The sequence below is a fragment of the Saprolegnia parasitica genome (genome assembly GCF_000151545.1).
Source record: "Saprolegnia parasitica CBS 223.65 unplaced genomic scaffold supercont2.65, whole genome shotgun sequence".
Classification (NCBI taxonomy): domain Eukaryota; phylum Oomycota; class Saprolegniomycetes; order Saprolegniales; family Saprolegniaceae; genus Saprolegnia; species Saprolegnia parasitica.
Genome location: NW_012156459.1, coordinates 139610 through 157974, shown reverse-complemented (window position 1 = coordinate 157974; position 18365 = coordinate 139610). Strand labels below are relative to the sequence as shown.

At 58.1% G+C, this 18365-nt stretch overlaps 6 protein-coding genes across 6 annotated transcripts; 3 read left to right on the top strand and 3 right to left on the bottom strand.

Moving 5' to 3' along the window:
• Positions 1-3181: 3181 nt before the first annotated feature.
• Positions 3182-4706, top strand: SPRG_11432 (hypothetical protein; the record flags this gene model as incomplete). Its single annotated transcript, XM_012350433.1, has 10 exons — positions 3182-3237; positions 3294-3384; positions 3446-3600; positions 3650-3692; positions 3746-3845; positions 3900-3954; positions 4002-4122; positions 4173-4276; positions 4332-4482; positions 4532-4706. 10 exons carry the CDS (start codon positions 3182-3184, stop codon positions 4667-4669), a joined length of 1014 nt encoding a protein of 337 aa, XP_012205823.1. The 3' UTR covers positions 4670-4706.
• Positions 4707-4783: 77 nt separating this feature from the next.
• SPRG_11431 (hypothetical protein) lies at positions 4784-9074 on the bottom strand (the record flags this gene model as incomplete). Its single annotated transcript, XM_012350432.1, has 15 exons — positions 4784-4894; positions 4936-5037; positions 5665-5763; positions 5808-5906; positions 6093-6188; positions 6230-6325; positions 6373-6471; positions 6524-6628; positions 6674-6772; positions 7098-7196; positions 7841-7939; positions 8368-8550; positions 8727-8822; positions 8874-8978; positions 9030-9074. 15 exons carry the CDS (start codon positions 9072-9074, stop codon positions 4784-4786), a joined length of 1533 nt encoding a protein of 510 aa, XP_012205822.1.
• Positions 9075-10116: 1042 nt separating this feature from the next.
• On the top strand, positions 10117-11592 carry SPRG_11430 (hypothetical protein; the record flags this gene model as incomplete). Its single annotated transcript, XM_012350431.1, has 10 exons — positions 10117-10178; positions 10236-10326; positions 10378-10532; positions 10581-10623; positions 10672-10771; positions 10814-10868; positions 10921-11041; positions 11098-11201; positions 11252-11402; positions 11455-11592. 10 exons carry the CDS (start codon positions 10117-10119, stop codon positions 11590-11592), a joined length of 1020 nt encoding a protein of 339 aa, XP_012205821.1.
• Positions 11593-11846: 254 nt separating this feature from the next.
• On the top strand, positions 11847-12940 carry SPRG_11429 (hypothetical protein; the record flags this gene model as incomplete). Its single annotated transcript, XM_012350430.1, has 4 exons — positions 11847-12104; positions 12144-12293; positions 12353-12407; positions 12453-12940. The coding sequence occupies 4 exons, from the start codon at positions 11847-11849 to the stop codon at positions 12938-12940; spliced, it is 951 nt and encodes a 316-aa protein (XP_012205820.1).
• An 85-nt stretch (positions 12941-13025) lies between these two features.
• SPRG_11428 (hypothetical protein) lies at positions 13026-14072 on the bottom strand (the record flags this gene model as incomplete). The annotated part of the gene is made up of 2 exons (XM_012350429.1): positions 13026-13214; positions 13236-14072. 2 exons carry the CDS (start codon positions 14070-14072, stop codon positions 13026-13028), a joined length of 1026 nt encoding a protein of 341 aa, XP_012205819.1.
• A 562-nt stretch (positions 14073-14634) lies between these two features.
• Positions 14635-17567, bottom strand: SPRG_11427 (hypothetical protein; the record flags this gene model as incomplete). Its single annotated transcript, XM_012350428.1, has 6 exons — positions 14635-14815; positions 14867-15168; positions 15215-17193; positions 17250-17344; positions 17394-17506; positions 17550-17567. The coding sequence occupies 6 exons, from the start codon at positions 17565-17567 to the stop codon at positions 14722-14724; spliced, it is 2601 nt and encodes an 866-aa protein (XP_012205818.1). The 3' UTR covers positions 14635-14721.
• Between the last annotated feature and the right edge of the window lie 798 nt (positions 17568-18365).

The window sequence follows — 18365 nt, the reverse complement described above, 5'->3', positions numbered from 1 at the left end:
GGGCTCTGGACATGGTCCATCTACATCTATTGTACCAACGTACTAGTACACTCGACATTTGCTGAGTGAGAACACCCCAGTAAAAAGGCCAGTGATTCAATGACATTATTGTCCTATATTGCATTGCGTATACGTTGAAATTACACGGTGCTACTAGGAAGCTGCAAGTGGCAGCCGCGCGTCCTCACGACATTGCCAAGGTCGTTGGGTGCGAATCATCGAGCAGAAGAAGGCTTAAGGCTTAATAGAATACGCTTTGATAGATAAATGCATAATGTCAAGGTATATTGCTAGCTACGAGTAGACCGCAAGAATCACCAAGTATGATCAAAATGCTTCAAAACGACGTGGGATTGGACTGGACGATGGGGTGACGCTGACCTCGTCCTGCAGGAGAATCGGCGTCAGCCTTTGCGCAGGAGACGAGTCAAGGTGAAATATCAAGGTTTCAAGTGATGTGACTCATCCAATGGCATTGGGCGCCGATGGGTTAACGTCAGTTTGGATGATCTGTGGACAATCTTCGGAAATAATTGATGAAAGAAATCTCTCGCTGCCATCGTAGACATGTGGATTGCACGGTACCAAGGCCATAAATTTTATGGCCTTGGTAGTTCGCGTTATCATCGTTGTTGGAAAGCGTTCGCATACGTAGAGAGTAGCAAACTCCTTTCTGTAGTCGCCCGGCGCTGTGGCCGCGGGTGAGGTCCATGGCGACACGCTGTGTAAATTCCTTCCAGGCTTCGCCGTCGGCGGCAAAGCTACGCAGTTTGTTGAGGTCCCCGAGAGACGCCTGTGACTGAGGCGGCGTCAACGACTGGAGGTCGCGCTGCAGGACGCTCGGCAACGTGATCTTGGTGCGGCCTACAAAAACGGGGCGCCTCGGACAGAGCAAAGAAGCGGGTGGCGGCAACATTGGCAAGGACGTCTTCTCTCTTCCAGCGCAACACGTGACCCAGCAGGCGCCAGCGCTACTGTCCAAGTATTTGTTGAGCGTGGCCAGTCATTTCGGTGCGTTTGACACTTCCAGTCTGACGCACTGACGAGCCGCGTCTTCGTCGCTCGAAGCATCAGCTCGCTAGATTCGCTCGCCAATTGCTTTCGCCTCGCTTTGGTCCATGGACACGATCTCGTTGGAGGTCCAACGTATTATCAAGATCTTATTGGCTCTTCGTGGCCCTTGCAAGTGGCTAGAGCACCTGCCACGTACCAACTCTTGTACAAAGTACACACAAAGGCCCTTGCTGTAAAGGCTCCGCCTGTCCGAGCCTATTACCCATGGAGCCTACCGGTACCCTGGAGCCTACCGGTGTCAGCTACCGGTGTCATGTGCTTCTGGGTCCGTGTCACACGTGGCCAGCTCCGTTGGACTCGAGAGGTACCACTCTACCCCACCTGTTCTACTGCCTCTGCAGTTTGCAATACGCCTCGACACCATGTACCTCGTCACGTGGCCGATCCGCGCGTACCTTGCGTGGAGTGGCCTTGCGCTGCTGTACTTTGTCGCGGTGCCGATCGTCCTCCTCTCGAGCTTTCTGCGGCCGCTCGTCCCGCTTGCTGACGCTGCGATCGCCGGTGGCTGCGTCGGTCTCTGTCTCGTTGTCGCCAGCCTCGTGCACGTGCGCCGCGCCAACAAATTGGCGTCCACGACCCCGCTGCTGCTTGTGCTTTTTGGTGCTGTCGGCCTCTGCGCGCTCATGGGCCTCCCTGCTCTCTTGACGACGAGCTCTGTCTACTGGCCGCGGTCGGAATGGGTCGAGTCCACTGCCAAAGAGGTGGCCGCGATGGAGGCAAACTTTACTGCATGGGATGCCGGCTATTTCTATTACGATTCTGGGTACTTAACCCCGACGTACTCGGGCTGCTCCTATGGCGACGCTGAGTACAATGCTCGGTATGCTTTGGAAGAGACCTACTGTGCGCGCGAGGGCAAGGCGTACTGCACGTCGTTTCCTCTGCGGCAGACACTCGTCCAACCGCGTATCTTTGACAACAAGACAGACACGTTTCGCATCAAGGCGCTGCTCAACGCACCGACCTTCTTTGGCGTCCCCATCGACGACGCGACGACCCTGTTGCAATTTTGCGACAAGGTGAATGCCAGTGTGCTCGCCGCCGAGCGGTCCATCGATGTCGCGTGCGATGGCTGCCGTCACGCAGTGGCCGCGCCAGACGACACGTCATCCTTCGGCGACTGGGTCCACGAGCATTGTCCGCTGACCAAGGTTGACGCGACGGCCGCCATGTGCATCATGAGCCCCAGCCCCAAGCTGTACCCGTATCTCCTGACGTATCCGGAAGCCAAGGCGTGCCGTCGCTACTTTTTGAGCCAAATGGAAAAGGTAAGTCGTCTGCGGCTGTGCTACCAAGCGCAATTTGGTGGCTTGTTGAAGCAGCTCTTGGAGGCTCTCGCGTACTCTGCGCTGACCCTCGCTGTGCTGGCCTTTTTTATCTTTTGGGCACTGGTGATTGTTCAGTGCAAGCGCGACACGATGGACGAAGACGACGAGCTAATGTATGAAGCGATGAACGCGAGACCGTCAACGCAAGGTTAATGACTCGAAAATCAACCTTTTCATGACCCGCGCTCTTTCCCAGCATTTCGATCGTACGTGAAAATCGACCACAGCACAGCAAACTAGGTGACTCTAGCTCTGAGGCACGAGGTCTTGACAGCGCCGTAGTGTCGCGACTGCCACGACTTGCGAGTACGGCAGCTGGTACGGTGCCACTGGCACCGTACCGGTACCAGCTGCATATACCGGTATATTGGCTGGCACCGTGCCAGCCAATATATACGATTACAAAGGTTTTATGAGGATATGATATGCAAATATACAGTATATCAATGGATGCAGTATTCTGCTGCTGCCACCACGTGGTGTATCGAGTTTGGTTGAATATCATATATCACAGGTTTATCGAGTTCACGTTGCGGTCTCTTGTCGCATGGCGGCAGTGCAATATCAAGTCTCAGAGGTGTACACCCGTTGACGTATGGCACTTGCGTTGACGAAACAGCGTTTTGATTGGCTTGCTGGCGCCAGTGGTCCGTAAGCCTGGACTCCCCGGCGCGTCATCCTCTCACGGGATTGGCTAGACGCCATGTGACGTCACGCGCGATCTACTGCTGCTTGATGAGCGGTTCATTTTCGATTCCTTCCTAGCAAGCCTTCCTAGCATGGCTCTTCGGTACACGCCGCAGCGCGTGCTCACGCAGTTGCCCGAGAGTGTTCGGTGCGCTCTCCTTCCTCCTCTACTACACGTAACAACTGAGATCGTACATTGAGTAGCGTCGCGCTCCAGTATACGATTGTGTTCGTCTCGATTCACTACTTGCAGTGGATGTGGGCGGCCACCGCCGTTCTCGTCTATCTCTACTACGTACGACAGCAATAGGCGCATTTGAGTTGTCTCTCAGATCTTATCCTCATATACAATTTAGATGGGCTATGGCTACGTGGCCGTAGCGCTCTTCGCGCTGTACCTCCCGACGTACTTGAACGGCGCGCACCGCAAGGTGACGCCGGCGACGGGCGGGAAGCAGTGGACGAGCCTGCGCAACCACGGCATGTGGAACCTCATGTGCGAATACCTCGGGTACGCTTGGAAGAGGACAAGGTGCCGACGTTCCAATGGTCTTTTCTAGCATGGAAATTGTCCGTGAAGAAGCGCTCGATGCGACCAAGCAGGTGTGTGGGTTGCGATTCGGATCGCACAGTTTGATCCGAAGCGTACGTATTAGTATGTGTTTGCCTACCACCCGCACGGCATCCTTGTGCTCTCGCGGCTCTCGTACTACGCGGGCAACTTTGATGCGCTTTTCCCCGGCATCCACGCCCGCGGTGCGCGCCATGCCACTCACATGTGCCTGGCAGCTCATCGCATGCGTCGCGTAGTCCTCGCCGCGACGCCCATGTTTTACGTCCCGTTGGGCCGCGAGATCTGCCTCTGGTACACATTATTGTCTGCTACACGATGGCCGAGCACTGCGTCTCTAGGCTCGACGCGGTCGATGCGTCGCGGGCCACGGCCCAAAAGGTCCTCGACAACAAGCTCAGCATCATCGTGTACCCGGGCGGCTCGAAAGAAATCTTCCAGACCAACCCCAACTCAAAGGAGGTAAATGCCTCGACTCGAACCGACGGAAACTTGAGACGGACATACTGTAGACAGTGCTCGTGTTGAACCATCGCCTCGGGTTCATCAAGCTCGCCATCAAGAACGGCGTCGAGCTCGTACCCATCTTTGTCTTTGGCGAAAAGTGGATGTACAAGTATGTCGATACCTTTGTCGTCGACAGCGTTGCGATCATGGAGGATGTTCTATAGCATGTGGAACCCGCCCAAGTCGGTGACCGAGGCGTTTTTGACGTACCTCAAGGTCCCGATGCTACTCTTCTGGGGCCGCTTCTGCACGTGGATGCCGTACCAGCTCACGGGCAAGCGCAAGCTCGGCGTCGTGTACGGCAAGCCGATCCCCGTATGATTTGTTTTTGATTTGATTCATTTAATGAAAGTGCTGCGAGTAGGTCCAGCAAAGCGACAACCCGACCGACGACGAGGTCGCCGCGGTCCAGGCCAAGTACGTCGAGAGTCTGCAGACGATCTTTTCAACGTACAAGGCGAGCTTTGGCTACGACGAGGACGAAACCCTCGTCATTGCTTGAGACACATTGTCCATCAAACATACATGGTATTTTGCTGTGCATTTTCTCAAAGGCACATTTGTCTCAACTCTCGACACCACGCAAGAAGACGAGTTTGACATGCGATTGATTCGGTTATAGTGCAGCGTGTGCAATCTGGACGGCCACGTCGTGTTCGAGGATCATGCGCGCTGCAATCTCCTTGTGGCCGTACGCTACCGCCATTGCAAATGCCGTCGTGCCGCCCTTCAAACACACTTAGAGCTTATTGAGCATGAGCAACGCACCAGCGTCTCGGTGGTCCGGTGGAGGCGGCTTGTCGACATCAAGGACGCGACAACCGCGGAATGGCCATACTGACACGCGACGATCAGTGGGGTGCGGCCGGCCTACAATATATGGCCTCGTCCACCGCCACATGCCCATGGGCAAATAGTATACCGTATCGAGGGCGTTGAGAGACACGCGGGGGTGGGCGAGGAGCAGCTGGAGTGCCTCCACGTGCCCACACGCGCACGCAACGTGCAGTGCGGTGAGGCCAAACACCTAGTCCATACATAGTTATCCTCTGTGAACTCGAGTACCTTGATGCCACTTGGTCGTACCGGGTCTCTTTGGTTGACATCCAACGTCTCGGTGCCGCACAACACGGCCATTGTCGCCATGTGCTGTTGTGCCACGGCCAAGTGCAAGAGACTAAACCCATTCTACAACAGACAATCCCGTTGACGATGATGACAATATTGTCCACAGCACGTCGTACCTGCATATCAATGCACAAGCGGGGCGTATCGTTGGCGACGACGACCACGGGACGGGTCGATGCTTCCTAGTGGGGTTGATGAGGTGCTATCTAGGGGTAGGGTCTGGAGTGCCATAGCGTTGACGTGCACGTGCGGCAACAAGAGAGCGACGACGTCGGCGTGGCCATTTGTGACTGCATACGTGATACTACGTCCGCCAATCTATGGACGTATTGTACGTTTTTTAGTCTCCCACTCGACGGAAAGACGCACCGTATCCGTGGCCAACGCATTGGCGCCACGCGCCAAGAGGTACGCGGCGACATCTCGCCAGCCTGAAAAACTCGCCAGATGCAGTAGCGTCAAACCAATCTAGTGGGCAATGGTGGAATCGTTTTGTGGATGAGGACGAGCACCTCAGTCACGACAGAGAGGCTCGCGCCGTGCTGGACAAGCGCCTCCACGGCGCCAAGATGTCCTTGCTCGACAGCGACACTCAGCGCCGTGTAGCCGTCCTACGCAGCATGAATATGATACATTCAGCATCGCTCGAGCTACCTGAAACACGGCGTCAATGTCGCTCACAGCGGGGGCCAGATGCTGGAGGATCTCGGCCGACCCGAGGTGGGCTGCCAAGACGAGCGGCGACCGGCCGTCCTAGAGATCTTTTGAGAATGGTTTGAGTTTGGTCATGTAATCACTTTGTCGAGTGCGTCGAGGTCGGCGCCGTGGGCAACAAGGACCTCGACGATGCGTACGCTGCGTCGCTGGATCGCCATGTGCAAGAGCGTTGAACCCTGGTCTCAACTCAACGCCACATCAACGACAAGGAGCGTACGAGAAGTGGCTCGTTGATATGCACGTGGGGCAGCAAGAGCTCAACAACGTCGGCGTTCTGGACGACAATCGCAATCACAATCGGAGTCACGCCCTTCTACACATAAACTCAAATTCAAAAAAGAATGGGGTTGAGCTTCACACCGTCGTGGCCACGGTGACGGTCGCGTGCGCCTTCAAGAGCGCGCGGCAAATCTCCACATGGCCGAAACAACTCGCTTGATACAGCGCCGTCTTGCCTTCCTACACGCCGTCGACGCTCCGACAACTGAGGACGCAGTGGCGAACGTAGTACTTGGTTGGTCGCATCGATGTCGACGCGGTTGCGATCTTCGAGAAGACGACGGACAACGTCCAAATGGCCCTTCTCGGACGCGGTCACGAGCGGTCGATTCCCGTCCTATCGTTCAATGTGCACACCTTGCCTTCTACGCCATCGACGTACAAAGGAGGCCATGTTGATGTCGGCGCCGCGCTGCACCAGGAGGTCCACAATCTCGGTGCTGCCATCCAAGCATGCGCGCCAAAGACTCGTCGAGCCGTCCTAGTCGCGTTGTCCTTTCGTACTAGAGAGCGTCTCGTACCTCCATGGCCAAGTTGACGTTGGCCTTTTTGCAGAGGCACCGCACGACGTCGACGTGCTGGTTTTGTGTCGCCATGTACAGGGCCGTGTCGCCAAACTAGGCGCTCTCAGAATCTCATGCTAGAATTCGAGAGTCGTACGCAGTTGCGTCGGTCGACGTCACGTAAGAGAGGCACGAGGTACTCGACGACGCGGGCGTGGCCTTCTTGGGCCGCGATGCGCAGTGGAAACACAGTGTCCTATCGCGGTCGGTCACCAGAGACGACGTCGCCACTCAATTCGACACCTTGTCGGTCGGGTCGAGTAGCGCTCCGTGGGCAACAAGAAGGCGCACGACCTCCAAGTGGCCGTAGTAGGCGGCGACAGCGACGGCCGAGTACCCATTCTATAGCATTGTTTAGACACATGTTGTACGACAACATAGTGTCCTTCAAGCGATGCAGTACTTTGGAAATGGCGTTGACATCGGAGAGTGGGAGGAGGTAGCGGACGATCGGCACCGAGCCGTACTTGGCCGCAAACATGAGCAAGGTCTTGCCTTCCTAGCAACAAAAGAGCTTGGAAGAAATGCTGTCGTTTGCCGGTCTCGAACCGCCGCCGAGTTGTGAACACCGTGCCGCACCAGCAATTTGACGCAGTCGAGGTCGCCATACACGCACGCATACTCAAACCCGGTGCGGCCGTTCTAGCACCTCCATCGCCATCGTTCAAACGATTGCAGGCGACGTACGCTATCGATTTGGTCGACGTCGACGCGCTGGGACGACAGAAGGAGCTCCAAATACGGTAGCCGGCGCTGCTTGGCCGCCAAAATGAAGAGCGAGCCGCCCTAACAGTCCATTCAACGACATGGCGCCAACGACTTGCGTAGTACCATAAACGACGCATTCGGATCCGCGTCGTACTCGAGTAGCAAGCGCGTCATGGCCAAGTCGTTGTTGTTATAAGCGGCCCAGAGCGGCACGACGCCGGCCTAGCATTCCATACTAAGTACTGCATGCATCTCCATACATCAAAATGCGAGTCTACGTGGTTGGGCAGCTCCGTATCGGCGTTCGCCTCCAAAAGCTCCTTGGTCATCTCAAGCAAGTTGCGGGCCACGGCCAGCAAAAGCGGGGTAAACCCGGCCTACGTCACGTTCAAGTCTCGATCGAGCACATCGCACACGTCCACAGCCGCCGTGCATGGACCCGGATGCGAACGAGCAGTAGTAGTACCGTCGAGGGGACATTGGGGTCGACACCGCGGGACAAGAGACGCCGCGCAAACGCCACGTTGTTGCAGTGCACGGCCGTAAACAAGATCGCAGTCGTGTCGCTCCGGTCCGCAAAGGACACGTGCACATCGTCTTCGTACCGATCTAACGCGGCCCCATCGCGGTACAAGAGGCGCTCGATGAGGCCCATGCGCGTCGTTCGCACCGAGAAATGCAGCGGCGCCAAGTGCCGCAGCAGCATCGCGAGGCCAATGTAGCCCTTTTGAAGGGCCATGTGCAGTGGCGACACCGCCTTCACCGATATCTTCCTTCCGAAATCTTTTCAAAAATGAAAAAGTACCTCCGAGACAAGCGTCGGGTTGGCGCCGTAGCGAAGGAGGAGCTTGATCATCTCCACGTGGTGGCGCTCCACGGCGAGCAAGAGAGGTGTATGCGGGCGTCGAGCGTCCACGTGGGCGTTGTAGTCGAGCAGTAGCTGCGCGAGCGGGACATGCCCCAAGCGCACGGCCATGTGCAGTGCCGTCTAGCCTCCCATGAGAGCGCGAGGACGTTCGTATGAAAGCACCTCTTCTGTCCCTGCGTTGACGTCGGCGCCGTGGTTGAGCAAGAGCGTACACATCGGAACGTCGCCGCGTGTGGCGGCTGCCACCAGCTACAATAGCGTGTCATGGTAGATGACGTGGATGGTCGATGGCTGACCGACGACGCTGCGGTGACATTGGCGCCATGCTCGAGCAAGAGGCGAACGATGCTGCGATGACCGCGCTTGGTCGCCGCCAGCAGCGGTGTCACGCCCTGCACCGTCGTTCTGTCTGTGAGACGATGATGGATTGCATGTGGGCGCACCGCGTCGTCCACGGTCTCGGTGGCCGCGCCAGCGTTCAAGAGTCGTGCGACAAGGTCAACGTTACCGGCTCTAGCAGCGGCCACGAGCGTTGTCGGGCGAATCACCTAGCATCGGACTCGCATGGAGGCGGACAGGCAGGCATTGTACGGTCGAACCTCGGACACGTCTTGGGCTTCAACGAGGCCGACGCTACGTCGCATGGCCGCATGCGACTGCTCATCATGAGAGACGAAGGTAGGTAGAAGGGTCATGTACCGCGTCGGTCGCGTGGTCGCGAGGGTGTTGCATGCCGAGGTTGCACCGAGAAACCGGATAATCGCCGTAGAGGCAACGCAGTAATTCACATAAACAAGTACATTTGCCGGTGTAGTGGCCAATCAAAAGACGTTGTGGGCGAGGCAGTACCACGCATCGTGCGAATACACCTCAAGGTGTGGCGCAGGATCGAATGATTGACATCAAATGGACGAATGATTGACATCAAATGGATTGACATCGTGTTGCGAAGCCTATCTACGAGGATGACACGTGCACAGTACGTTAGACAAACAGTAATACAGGACAGTCGACTAGATAGATTCACGCGCTGGCAGCGAGCCGATTGCACGCTTCTGCCGCTGCGGCGGAGTCGAGAAACCATCTTGCCCATGCGTCCACAACAACCCCAGCTTGTAGGTTCTGCGCTCCTCGTTACCGCCGCCAGCACAAGGCCGTGGAAACATGGTGGACATATGTATGTGCATGGATGCAGACGACTCTCGTGGTCTGTGGCCCGGTGCCAATAGCGGTTGCCTTTCACCAAGGACTGCGCCGCTGTGCCACGTACACAAGCAGCGTATCACGTCTTCCTAGGATTGTCCTGACGCGCAATCGATGGCCTCGCGGCTTCTTCCATCGGCTTCCCTTGTCGGTTCGTGGCGAACGAAGGGATTGGCGTGCGACGAGCCTCGACGTGACCTTTCTGATGCGAAACCCACCAGGATTACCAAACAGTGCATGTCAACGAAACAGAATATGGGCCATAAACAGGCCTCGAGCGCCGGGTTCCCGCCGCGTGGCGTCCTCGACGTGTACTCGCTACACGTGCGTGTGGCCAAGGACAAGCAAGGACGTTTGTCGGACGCGTCCATCGCTCGTCGCGTCAACTCGGATTTGGTGGCGTGCGATTAGCCAACGCAGCAGGTGGCGCTGGTTCGTCCGGATACGACGCCCAAAAGACGTGTGTCATTTTGCAACTTGCCGATGGCGACCGTCGTGCGCTTCCCGACCGAGCGCGTGCTCCCGCACTTTCCCGAGGCGATTCGGTACGCCATACGAATGTCTTTCGTTTGAATGACAATGTATCCACATGCGTTGTGTAGCACCTTCTTGCAGCTCTCGGTGGCCTGTGTCTCGATCCACTACCTCTTGTGGTTTTGGGTCGCAGTCGCGTTCCTCTACTACCTCTACGCCGTACGACGACAATTGCCGATACGACACGGGACACAATTTGCGTCGAATTAGATTGGCTATGGCTATGTGAGCGCCGCTGTCATCGCGCTCTACCTGCCGTCGTATCTCAACGGCGCGCACCGCAAGCTCACGCCGGCGACCGGCGGCATGCAGTGGGATGGCCTCCGCACGCACTGGCTCTGGAAGCTCATGTGTGAATACGTTGGGTACGTTCCTTGTCCATTGGCTTATGCACGCATGGAGCGATCGATTAGCCTTGAAATTGTCCGTGAACAAGAACTCGATGCGGCCAAGCAGGTAGGAGCATCGGCCGACTGTGAGCCATCCTCATGCAAGATGTTGCAGTACATCTTTGGCTTTCATCCGCACGGCATCCTCGTGCTCTCGCGCATGTCGTGCTACGCTGGCAACTGGGAGCAAGTGCATCCTGGCATTGAAGTCCGCGGTAGGTCGACGACCCTTGCCCTTATCGTGATGAACGTACTAGCGCTCGGCGCGACACCCATGTTCTACGTGCCCCTCGGGCGGGAGCTGTGCCTCTGGTACGTCTGTTTGCACGCAACAAGAAGAAGAAGCGAACGATCCGTTTGGTAGGCTCGGCGCTGTCGACGCGTCGCGCTCGACGGCGCAAAAGGTCCTTGACAAGAAGCTCAGCATCGTAGTCTACCCGGGCGGGTCGAAAGAAATCTTCTTGACCAACCCCAACATCAAGCAGGTCTTCGGATGCGCGGTCGATTCGACTCGATTGTCTTATTGTCGTGCGCGCGGTAGACTGAACTCGTGCTCAAGAAGCGTCTCGGGTTTATCAAACTCGCGATCAAGAACGGCGCCGACCTCGTGCCAACGTTTGTGTTTGGCGAAAAGTGGATGTACAAGTACGTCGTGTCGTGTACCATCGACAATCGATGATGACAGGCGGGCGTAGCTTGTGGAACCCGCCGAAAGGACTGCGCGCGACGGTGCTCCAAGTGTTGAAAGTGCCTCTGCTTCTCTTTTGGGGCCGTTGGTGCACGTGGGTGCCGCTCCGTCTCGCGGGCAAGCGCCGCATGGGCATCGTCTACGGCACGCCGATTGCGGTAATATCGTGTCGTGGCACCGGAAAAGGACACATTGTCTTCTCGAAATTAGGTCGAGCAAAAGGACGATCCGACCGACGACGACTGCCTCGCGTACCACGCCACGTACGCAGCCGCTCTGCAGCGCATCTTTGATGCATACAAGACCGATTTTGGCTACGACGACGACGAGACGCTCGTCATCTCGTGAGCCACTCGAGCTGGCTCGCGAGTACGTCCGCCTCCAAGAAATCTTATAGCATCTTATTGGCCATAAAATGGAGTTGTGGGTTTCGTGACCGACCCGGAATAGCTTTGGACCCATTTGACATGCTCGTCCGATCGGCGCTCTGTGTGTTAGCCATCGCTGCGCTGAGCTGCGCACAGTAGTCTTCGCCGCTGCCGTGGAAAGAGGATCAAGACGCGTGGTTGTGTAGGACGACGACACCCGTTGCGCGCCACTTGATGGTGCACGTGGCGCCCGGCCAAGATGTCGTCGTGGCGCTCAAGGGCTACAGCACGAGTGGCCGCCAATTGTCCTACGCCATCACGTCGCTCCCGACGCAGGGCGCGGTGTATCAGCTCTCGCAGGTCTATAGCGACTACGGCTACGACCCGAAGAAGGCCGCGAGCCCGGTGGCGTCGACGCCGAGCCTCGTGACCGGTTCCAAGGCGCGCATCGTGTTTTCGAGGCCGTTCTCGTCGTCGCCGCTCGACACCAAGGTACTCGAGTGTACAACATTGTCTATATGGTCCGCGTAGTTTGCCGAGTTTACGTACACGGTCCACGACGGCAGCGCCACGTCATCACCCGGCATCATCACCGTCTCGCACGATGTGGCCGTCATGACGAGTCAATTCTACTTTGATTCGGACGGCTGGCGAATCATTCAAAACCAGCAGGCGACGCAGGTACGTCCACGAACACGCTGCACATCGCATGCTACCGTACCTGTATGACATGGTATTAGCCCATCTTTGACCCGACAAGCCGCGGGCTCCTGAGCTACTACATATACGCCACCGGTGCGAGAGCCATGACGTGTCACTATCTCTATCTGTTCTGAATAGAGGCCATGATTCAAACCAACCCGCAAAGCGGGAGTGACCTCGTGCTCTGGTACTTTGCGGCGCCGCCCAAGTTTCTCGGGAATCAGTGGTACGCGTACGGTGGCGTCCTCAGTTTCGTCCTCGCCGCGTCCGAAGGCGACTTTGCCGCACGCAACGATCCGTCGCAGGCGCCGCTCGTGCTGCTCGAGTGCGCGACGTGCAATCTCAACGCGGGCGTCCGGCTGGCGTGGGCCCAAAGTAACTCGCCGCCCTTCACGGGCGCCACGCAAGCGTATACGATTCCACTGCTCGAGTCGGCGGGGTGGCGCCAAGACCCGAAGAACACGCTGCTGCCGTGGACGCCCCCGTCACAATGTCAATTTCTCGAGGTCCTCTCCAAGCTCAGCGGTCTCTCGATCCTCGGCGACTTTACGACGCGCTACGAGACGGTCGCGCTGGACACGGTCCAGTTCCAGCACGGTCCAGGTGTGCCCCTCAGCTGCTACTAGTGGACGCGTCCCCTCTACATACGCCACGCCACCCCATATAGATACGACCGACGTGCGTGTACATTATTGTCTATGAGCAACCTCTCTAGTGGGCACGCGGCGCCGGGAGGACGTCGACGTTGGGAAGAAGGAGCGAGGCCTGGATCGGGTAGTGGTCGGACGGGTACCGGCCATCGCGCGACTCGGTGATGACTTCGGTCGAGAGCACCTTGAGGGTCCGCGGCCGGTACAGGATCCAGTCAATGTGGTTCTCGGCGCGGACGACGTCGGCGACCTTTTCGCCGTCGTTGTCGACGCCGGCCCACCCGTGGTACGTGTACGAGACATCGCCGATCGTGTGGTCGGCCGTCTGCCACGCCTCGGCGAGGTTCGCGCCGGCTTCGGTCGTCAAGTACGAGTAGACCGACGTGTGGCGGTACGTGTTGAAATCGCCGACGACGAAGACCGGCAGCGAATCGTCCAAGGCCTGGATGCGGTCCCAGATGAGCGCAGCGCTCTTGATGCGCGACTCTTCGCTGCGGTGGTCAAACTGCGTGTTGATAAAGACAAACTCTTGGCGCGTCGCCTTGAGGCGGAAGCGACACCATGTGACCATGCGCACGCACGGCGCACCCCATGCCGTCTCGTGTGGCACTTCGGGTGTGTCCGAGAGCCAGTAGTTGTCGCCGTCGAGGCGCTCGAGGACGTCGGCGTCGTAAAAAATCTGCTCAAACTCGCCGTTGGGCTCACGCTCGACGCCAAAGCGCTCGTAGTTGCCTGCCAAGTTGGCGTGGAGCTCAGCGAGCTGGTCCTTGAGCCCTTCTTGCGTGCCCATGATGACGGGATGGTACCGGTTCACGAGGTCGTACACGTGCTGCTTGCGGTAGTCCCAGCTGTTGTAGCCGTCGTTGGCGCCCGCAAAGCGCAAGTTGAACGTCATGATCGCGAGCGGCGTCGGCGGCAGCGCGACCTGCCGCAGCGCCCGCCCGGGCTCGCCGCCACTCGGGGCACTCGGCGTCAAGACGAAGAAGAGAAAGCAGACAAAGGTGAACGCGCCGACCGCCGTCTTGATGCGCACGGGCAGCGCGTCCTCGTCGTGCTTGTACGGGTTGCGCATCGCCCGCTGGCTCAAGCGCGCTTGGAACGGGTCCATCTCGCACCTCGCTTCTTGCTGTCTACGTGGCCAACGTCGTCGTGTCAATCCGTTATCCGGAGGATACCGGTTGCTACCCCGCCTGTCGCGCCGCTTGCCGCATGGCACAGCACCAGAGTCCAGTCGCTGTGCATGACGCAACGCGAGATGCAACAAGCCGCGTCGAGGAAGGCTCGGAGGTTCGCAGGTTGTCTCTAGCGGCGCAAGGTCCTGCGTCCTTCACTGCCGCTTTGGCTTAGAAAGGACGGGAGGATGACGTGGCAGGCGGTGTACCCAGATGCCACCAGCTAGCAACTTTCTACAGTAAGCTTATCTGATTTTGCGATGTCGAGTCTTGCAACATTTTGCAAGAGGTCCTCCGATCGACCTGCGCCTGATCAGTCCTCGGATGCCAATCACGCAGCAACGAGCTCGCCTTCCTCGGCTAACGTGACCGGTACATCCAAGACGACCAGCGTATTCCCAACAAGAGCCACGGTGGTGTACCATGGCTGGCTGTCTATTGGACCCATGCAGAGGTAACGTGTCTGCCATCAAGACTAATACCAACACACAGCCAAAGTCATCATGCACAGTGTGTTCTATATATACGGTCGTCGTGGGCTCGCGCTGGAGCTCGCAACGGTAGGTTACACCAGCAACAATGCATCTACTCCATGGCACTGTCGGCGGACGCGGCTTGGGCGATCTGGAGCTGGTTCAAGTTGCGGAGGTAGTCGAGCGTGTACTGGTTGTCGTTGCACCTAGTAGCCATGCACATACATAAGTATCAACACCAAACGACAAAGGCGTACACGCGCGAGAGTTCGCTAAAGTGGATCACAATGCTCTTTTGGAGCGCACGGAGCGTGCTGAGAAACTCGACCGAGTGCGCCTGGAGCATCGGGCCGTGCGCGTTCAGAATCGCGAGGCTCCAGCTCAAGTAGAACTCCAAGTGCGGGCTCTCGCCGAGGCCCTTGGCCAGCAGCGTGAGGAGACGCTTGAGGTACGTGTCGGTCAGCGACTGCGCGACGAGCACGATGCTGTCGTTCGGGACGCTTTCCAAGCACAGGCGAATCAACGGCTCCTCGTTCAAATGGAGCGACATGAGCAGCGCCTAACCGTTCTTAGAGTCACCGATCGATCGGACGCGTGTTTTGTACCTTGGTGAACTCGTGGCGCGCGAGCGTGGCGCGGATTGTGTCGGGCGTAATGTCTTCGTCCAAATCGAACGGGTCGAACGTCAACGTCTCGTCCAACGAGTAAATGAGGAGGCCTTCGGTCGTCGCCGCCGCCCACGACCGACCCGTCGGCGAGAAGAGCACGGCCTTAGAGAAGATATCGAGGTGCTTGCGGCGGGCGCCGGGGTCCACCGCGCGCTTGGCGCCCACGAGTTGGTTGTCCTTGGTCACCTGGCCGTCAATCGGGTCGACGTCGAGGTCCAGCGACTTTTTCGAGCCGGCTTCCGTGAGCTCGGCCGTGTGCAGCTTGTCGAGCACACCTTCAAGACTGCGGTTGTGCGTGAGCTGAAATTTCTTGAGCAGCAAGTGCGAGCGCGACGCAACCTCGTAAATGCAAATGTACTTGGACTGGCCACCGGCGAGGACGACCGAGCCGTCCGCCGAGTAGCACACGGACGTAAAGTGCTTGGAGCGCGTGTTGTTCTTGGCCGTGATCGCGTCGGTCGAGTGGCGACCACCCGAGACGTCCTTTTGGCCGTCAATCTGCCCGACTTGCTCGCCGTCGGCAATGTTCCAGAGGTTGAGCTGCCCGTTGAGCGTGGCCGAGCACACCTGCTTGCCGTCCGGGCGGAACGCGACCGCGAGCACATCGGACGAGTGCGCGAGCGGCTCCACGAACGGCTTGTTCTGGTACACGTTCCAGACGCGCACCGTGTGGTCCCACGAATCAGACGCGAGCAGCAGCTCTTCGGTCGTCGACGGCGAGAACGCGAGCGACGTCACGGGCGCCGTGTGTCCACTCAGCACATCGGTGAGGCGACCGGTCTGGAGCGACCAGACGTAAATGTGGAACGGATCCAGAGTCCCCGCGCACACAATCTGGCCACTCGTGTCGAGCGCCAGCGACAAAAACTGCACCGGGTTGGGCGTTGTGAGCACGCGGAAGTTCTTGTACCGGTTCAGATCGAACGCGCGGACCGTGCCGTCGAGCGAGCAACTCACGACCGCTTGGCCGTTGGCTGTGAACGCGACACCCGTCACCGGCGCTTGGTGCTCGTGGAACGTCACGTAGCAAAAGCCCGACGTGGTGTCCCAGAGCTTGAGCTTGGCGTCGTCGGCGCCGGTGGCGAGGAGCCGGCCGTCCGGCGAGTACGCGAGCGCGTTTAGGTCGAAAAAGTGGCCTTGCTGCTTGAGCACATACGTCTCCGACTTCCACTCCCACACGAGGAGCTGGCCGAGCGTCTGCGACGCGAGCGCGAGCCACTCGCCCGACGCGTTGATCGCAACCGAGCTCAGTCGGTGCTGCGTCACGCTGAGGGTGTGGATGTCGGCAAAGTCGGGCAGCGAGTAGAGGCCAAACGTGCCGTTGCCAAACCCGACCGTGAGGAGGCTCGAGGCTGCGTGAAACGCGACGCAGTCGATCTTGGCGTACTCCATCTTGAAGACGTGCTTGTGCTTGGTCGACCACTTGACGCCGCGGGCGAGGATCGGCGTCTCGTCGTCGTCGTCCAAATCGTCGTCCATGTCGTCGTAGTTGTGTTCCCAGCGGTACGCGCCACCGTCGCGGCCGATCGTGTAGACGGTCGAGCCATCCTCGGAGAAGAAGGCGCCCATGACCACGTCGCGATGGCCGACAAACGAGTAGGGCGTGAACGTCGGGTACGGCGTGATCGACCAGAGACGCACCGAGAGGTCCTTGGCCGACGAGAGGAAGAACTTGGAGTCGGGCGACCACTCGACCGTGAGCACGTCGCCGTGGTGGCCGCCATACGTACGATGGTGCACAAAGGGCGCAAACTCGCGCTTGAGACCTGGCGCCTTCCACACCTGGATCTTGGCGCCATGAGTGACCGCAATGTACTTGTCGTCCGGGCTAAAGCGCAGCGCGCGGACCGGCGCCTTGAAGTTGAAGCGGTACAAGACAATGCCCTTCTTGAGGTTCACGAGCAGCGAGTGGCCATCTAGCCATGGCATCGATCGAATGCAACGCCAAGCACGAATCGCGATCTATGCCTACCTTCGTCGACCGCAATCAAGAGGCGCGAGTCGTGCGAGACGGCCATGGCATGCACGTTGGATCGGCTCTCGAACGCAAAGGTGCGCGACGAGTTGCTACAGCAAGAGATGAGGCTAATGCGCCTCGTGGCAGAGAGGACGGTACTTGATGAGGTCGAACATGGTGATGCGGTTGCCGACGGGACTCAAGAGCGCGTTGCCGTCGGGCGTGAAGACGACATTGCCTTGCGTGTACACGGTGCCACAGAGGTGGCTAAACTACTCGGACGCCATGAGATGCGACGACCATCGGCGCGTCTACCTCGTACGCGAACTTCATGCTTTTGGATTTCGGGCAATGCGACCCAACCAATCAAAGCGTACGACTCCACACCAACAAATTTCCTCGAGTTTTAACCAATCAGGAGCGAGAGGCACCGATCCAGAGGGTCTCCCACCAACCTACACACACCCCTCCACGTCGCGTCCTTGGCGTTGATCGAGCTTGGGCGCGTCATGAGACGAAAGCGACGAAGAAGCTGTCTTGTCTTGGGTGTAAATGGACTCTTGGAATCGCAAACGGACTCGAACCCGCGACGCAGGGGCACGCAGAGCACTGGATATTTTTTGGAGGAGCTAACTTTCATGCGCCATCAAGGTACCCGTAGGGCCTTTGGTGCTCGTAGCACGACCTGGAAGCGTCCTCGATGGGCATTGAAAGCTGTGGCAAGACGACGTTGGGTGTGAATGTCTGGCAACCGAGCTCGTCCTGCGTGGCCTTTCCGAGGGGCGGATGACACTCCCATGACGAGCATGGGAACGATTCGCACCAATGTTGACATTGAGCGATGCGTTGCCACTCGATCGCTCGTCGCTGCAACGGCCGAGTCGTCGATTTGCGAGATGGAGACGTCTTACTTGGACCTTGAAGTTGCCGCCAAGGTCGATTCAAGTCCACCGAGGTGTAGCCAAGCGACTAACTACGTAGAGTGTTATACATATATTGTGCTATCTATACTGCATGCTAGTCCTCTTCTCGTCCGTCTCACGATGGTCCATACTAGTCCGCCTTGTCGACGCACTTGCGGCAGGGAGGCGACTTGGGCCGACGTTGGCGCCGGTTTCAACCTGTTTCTTT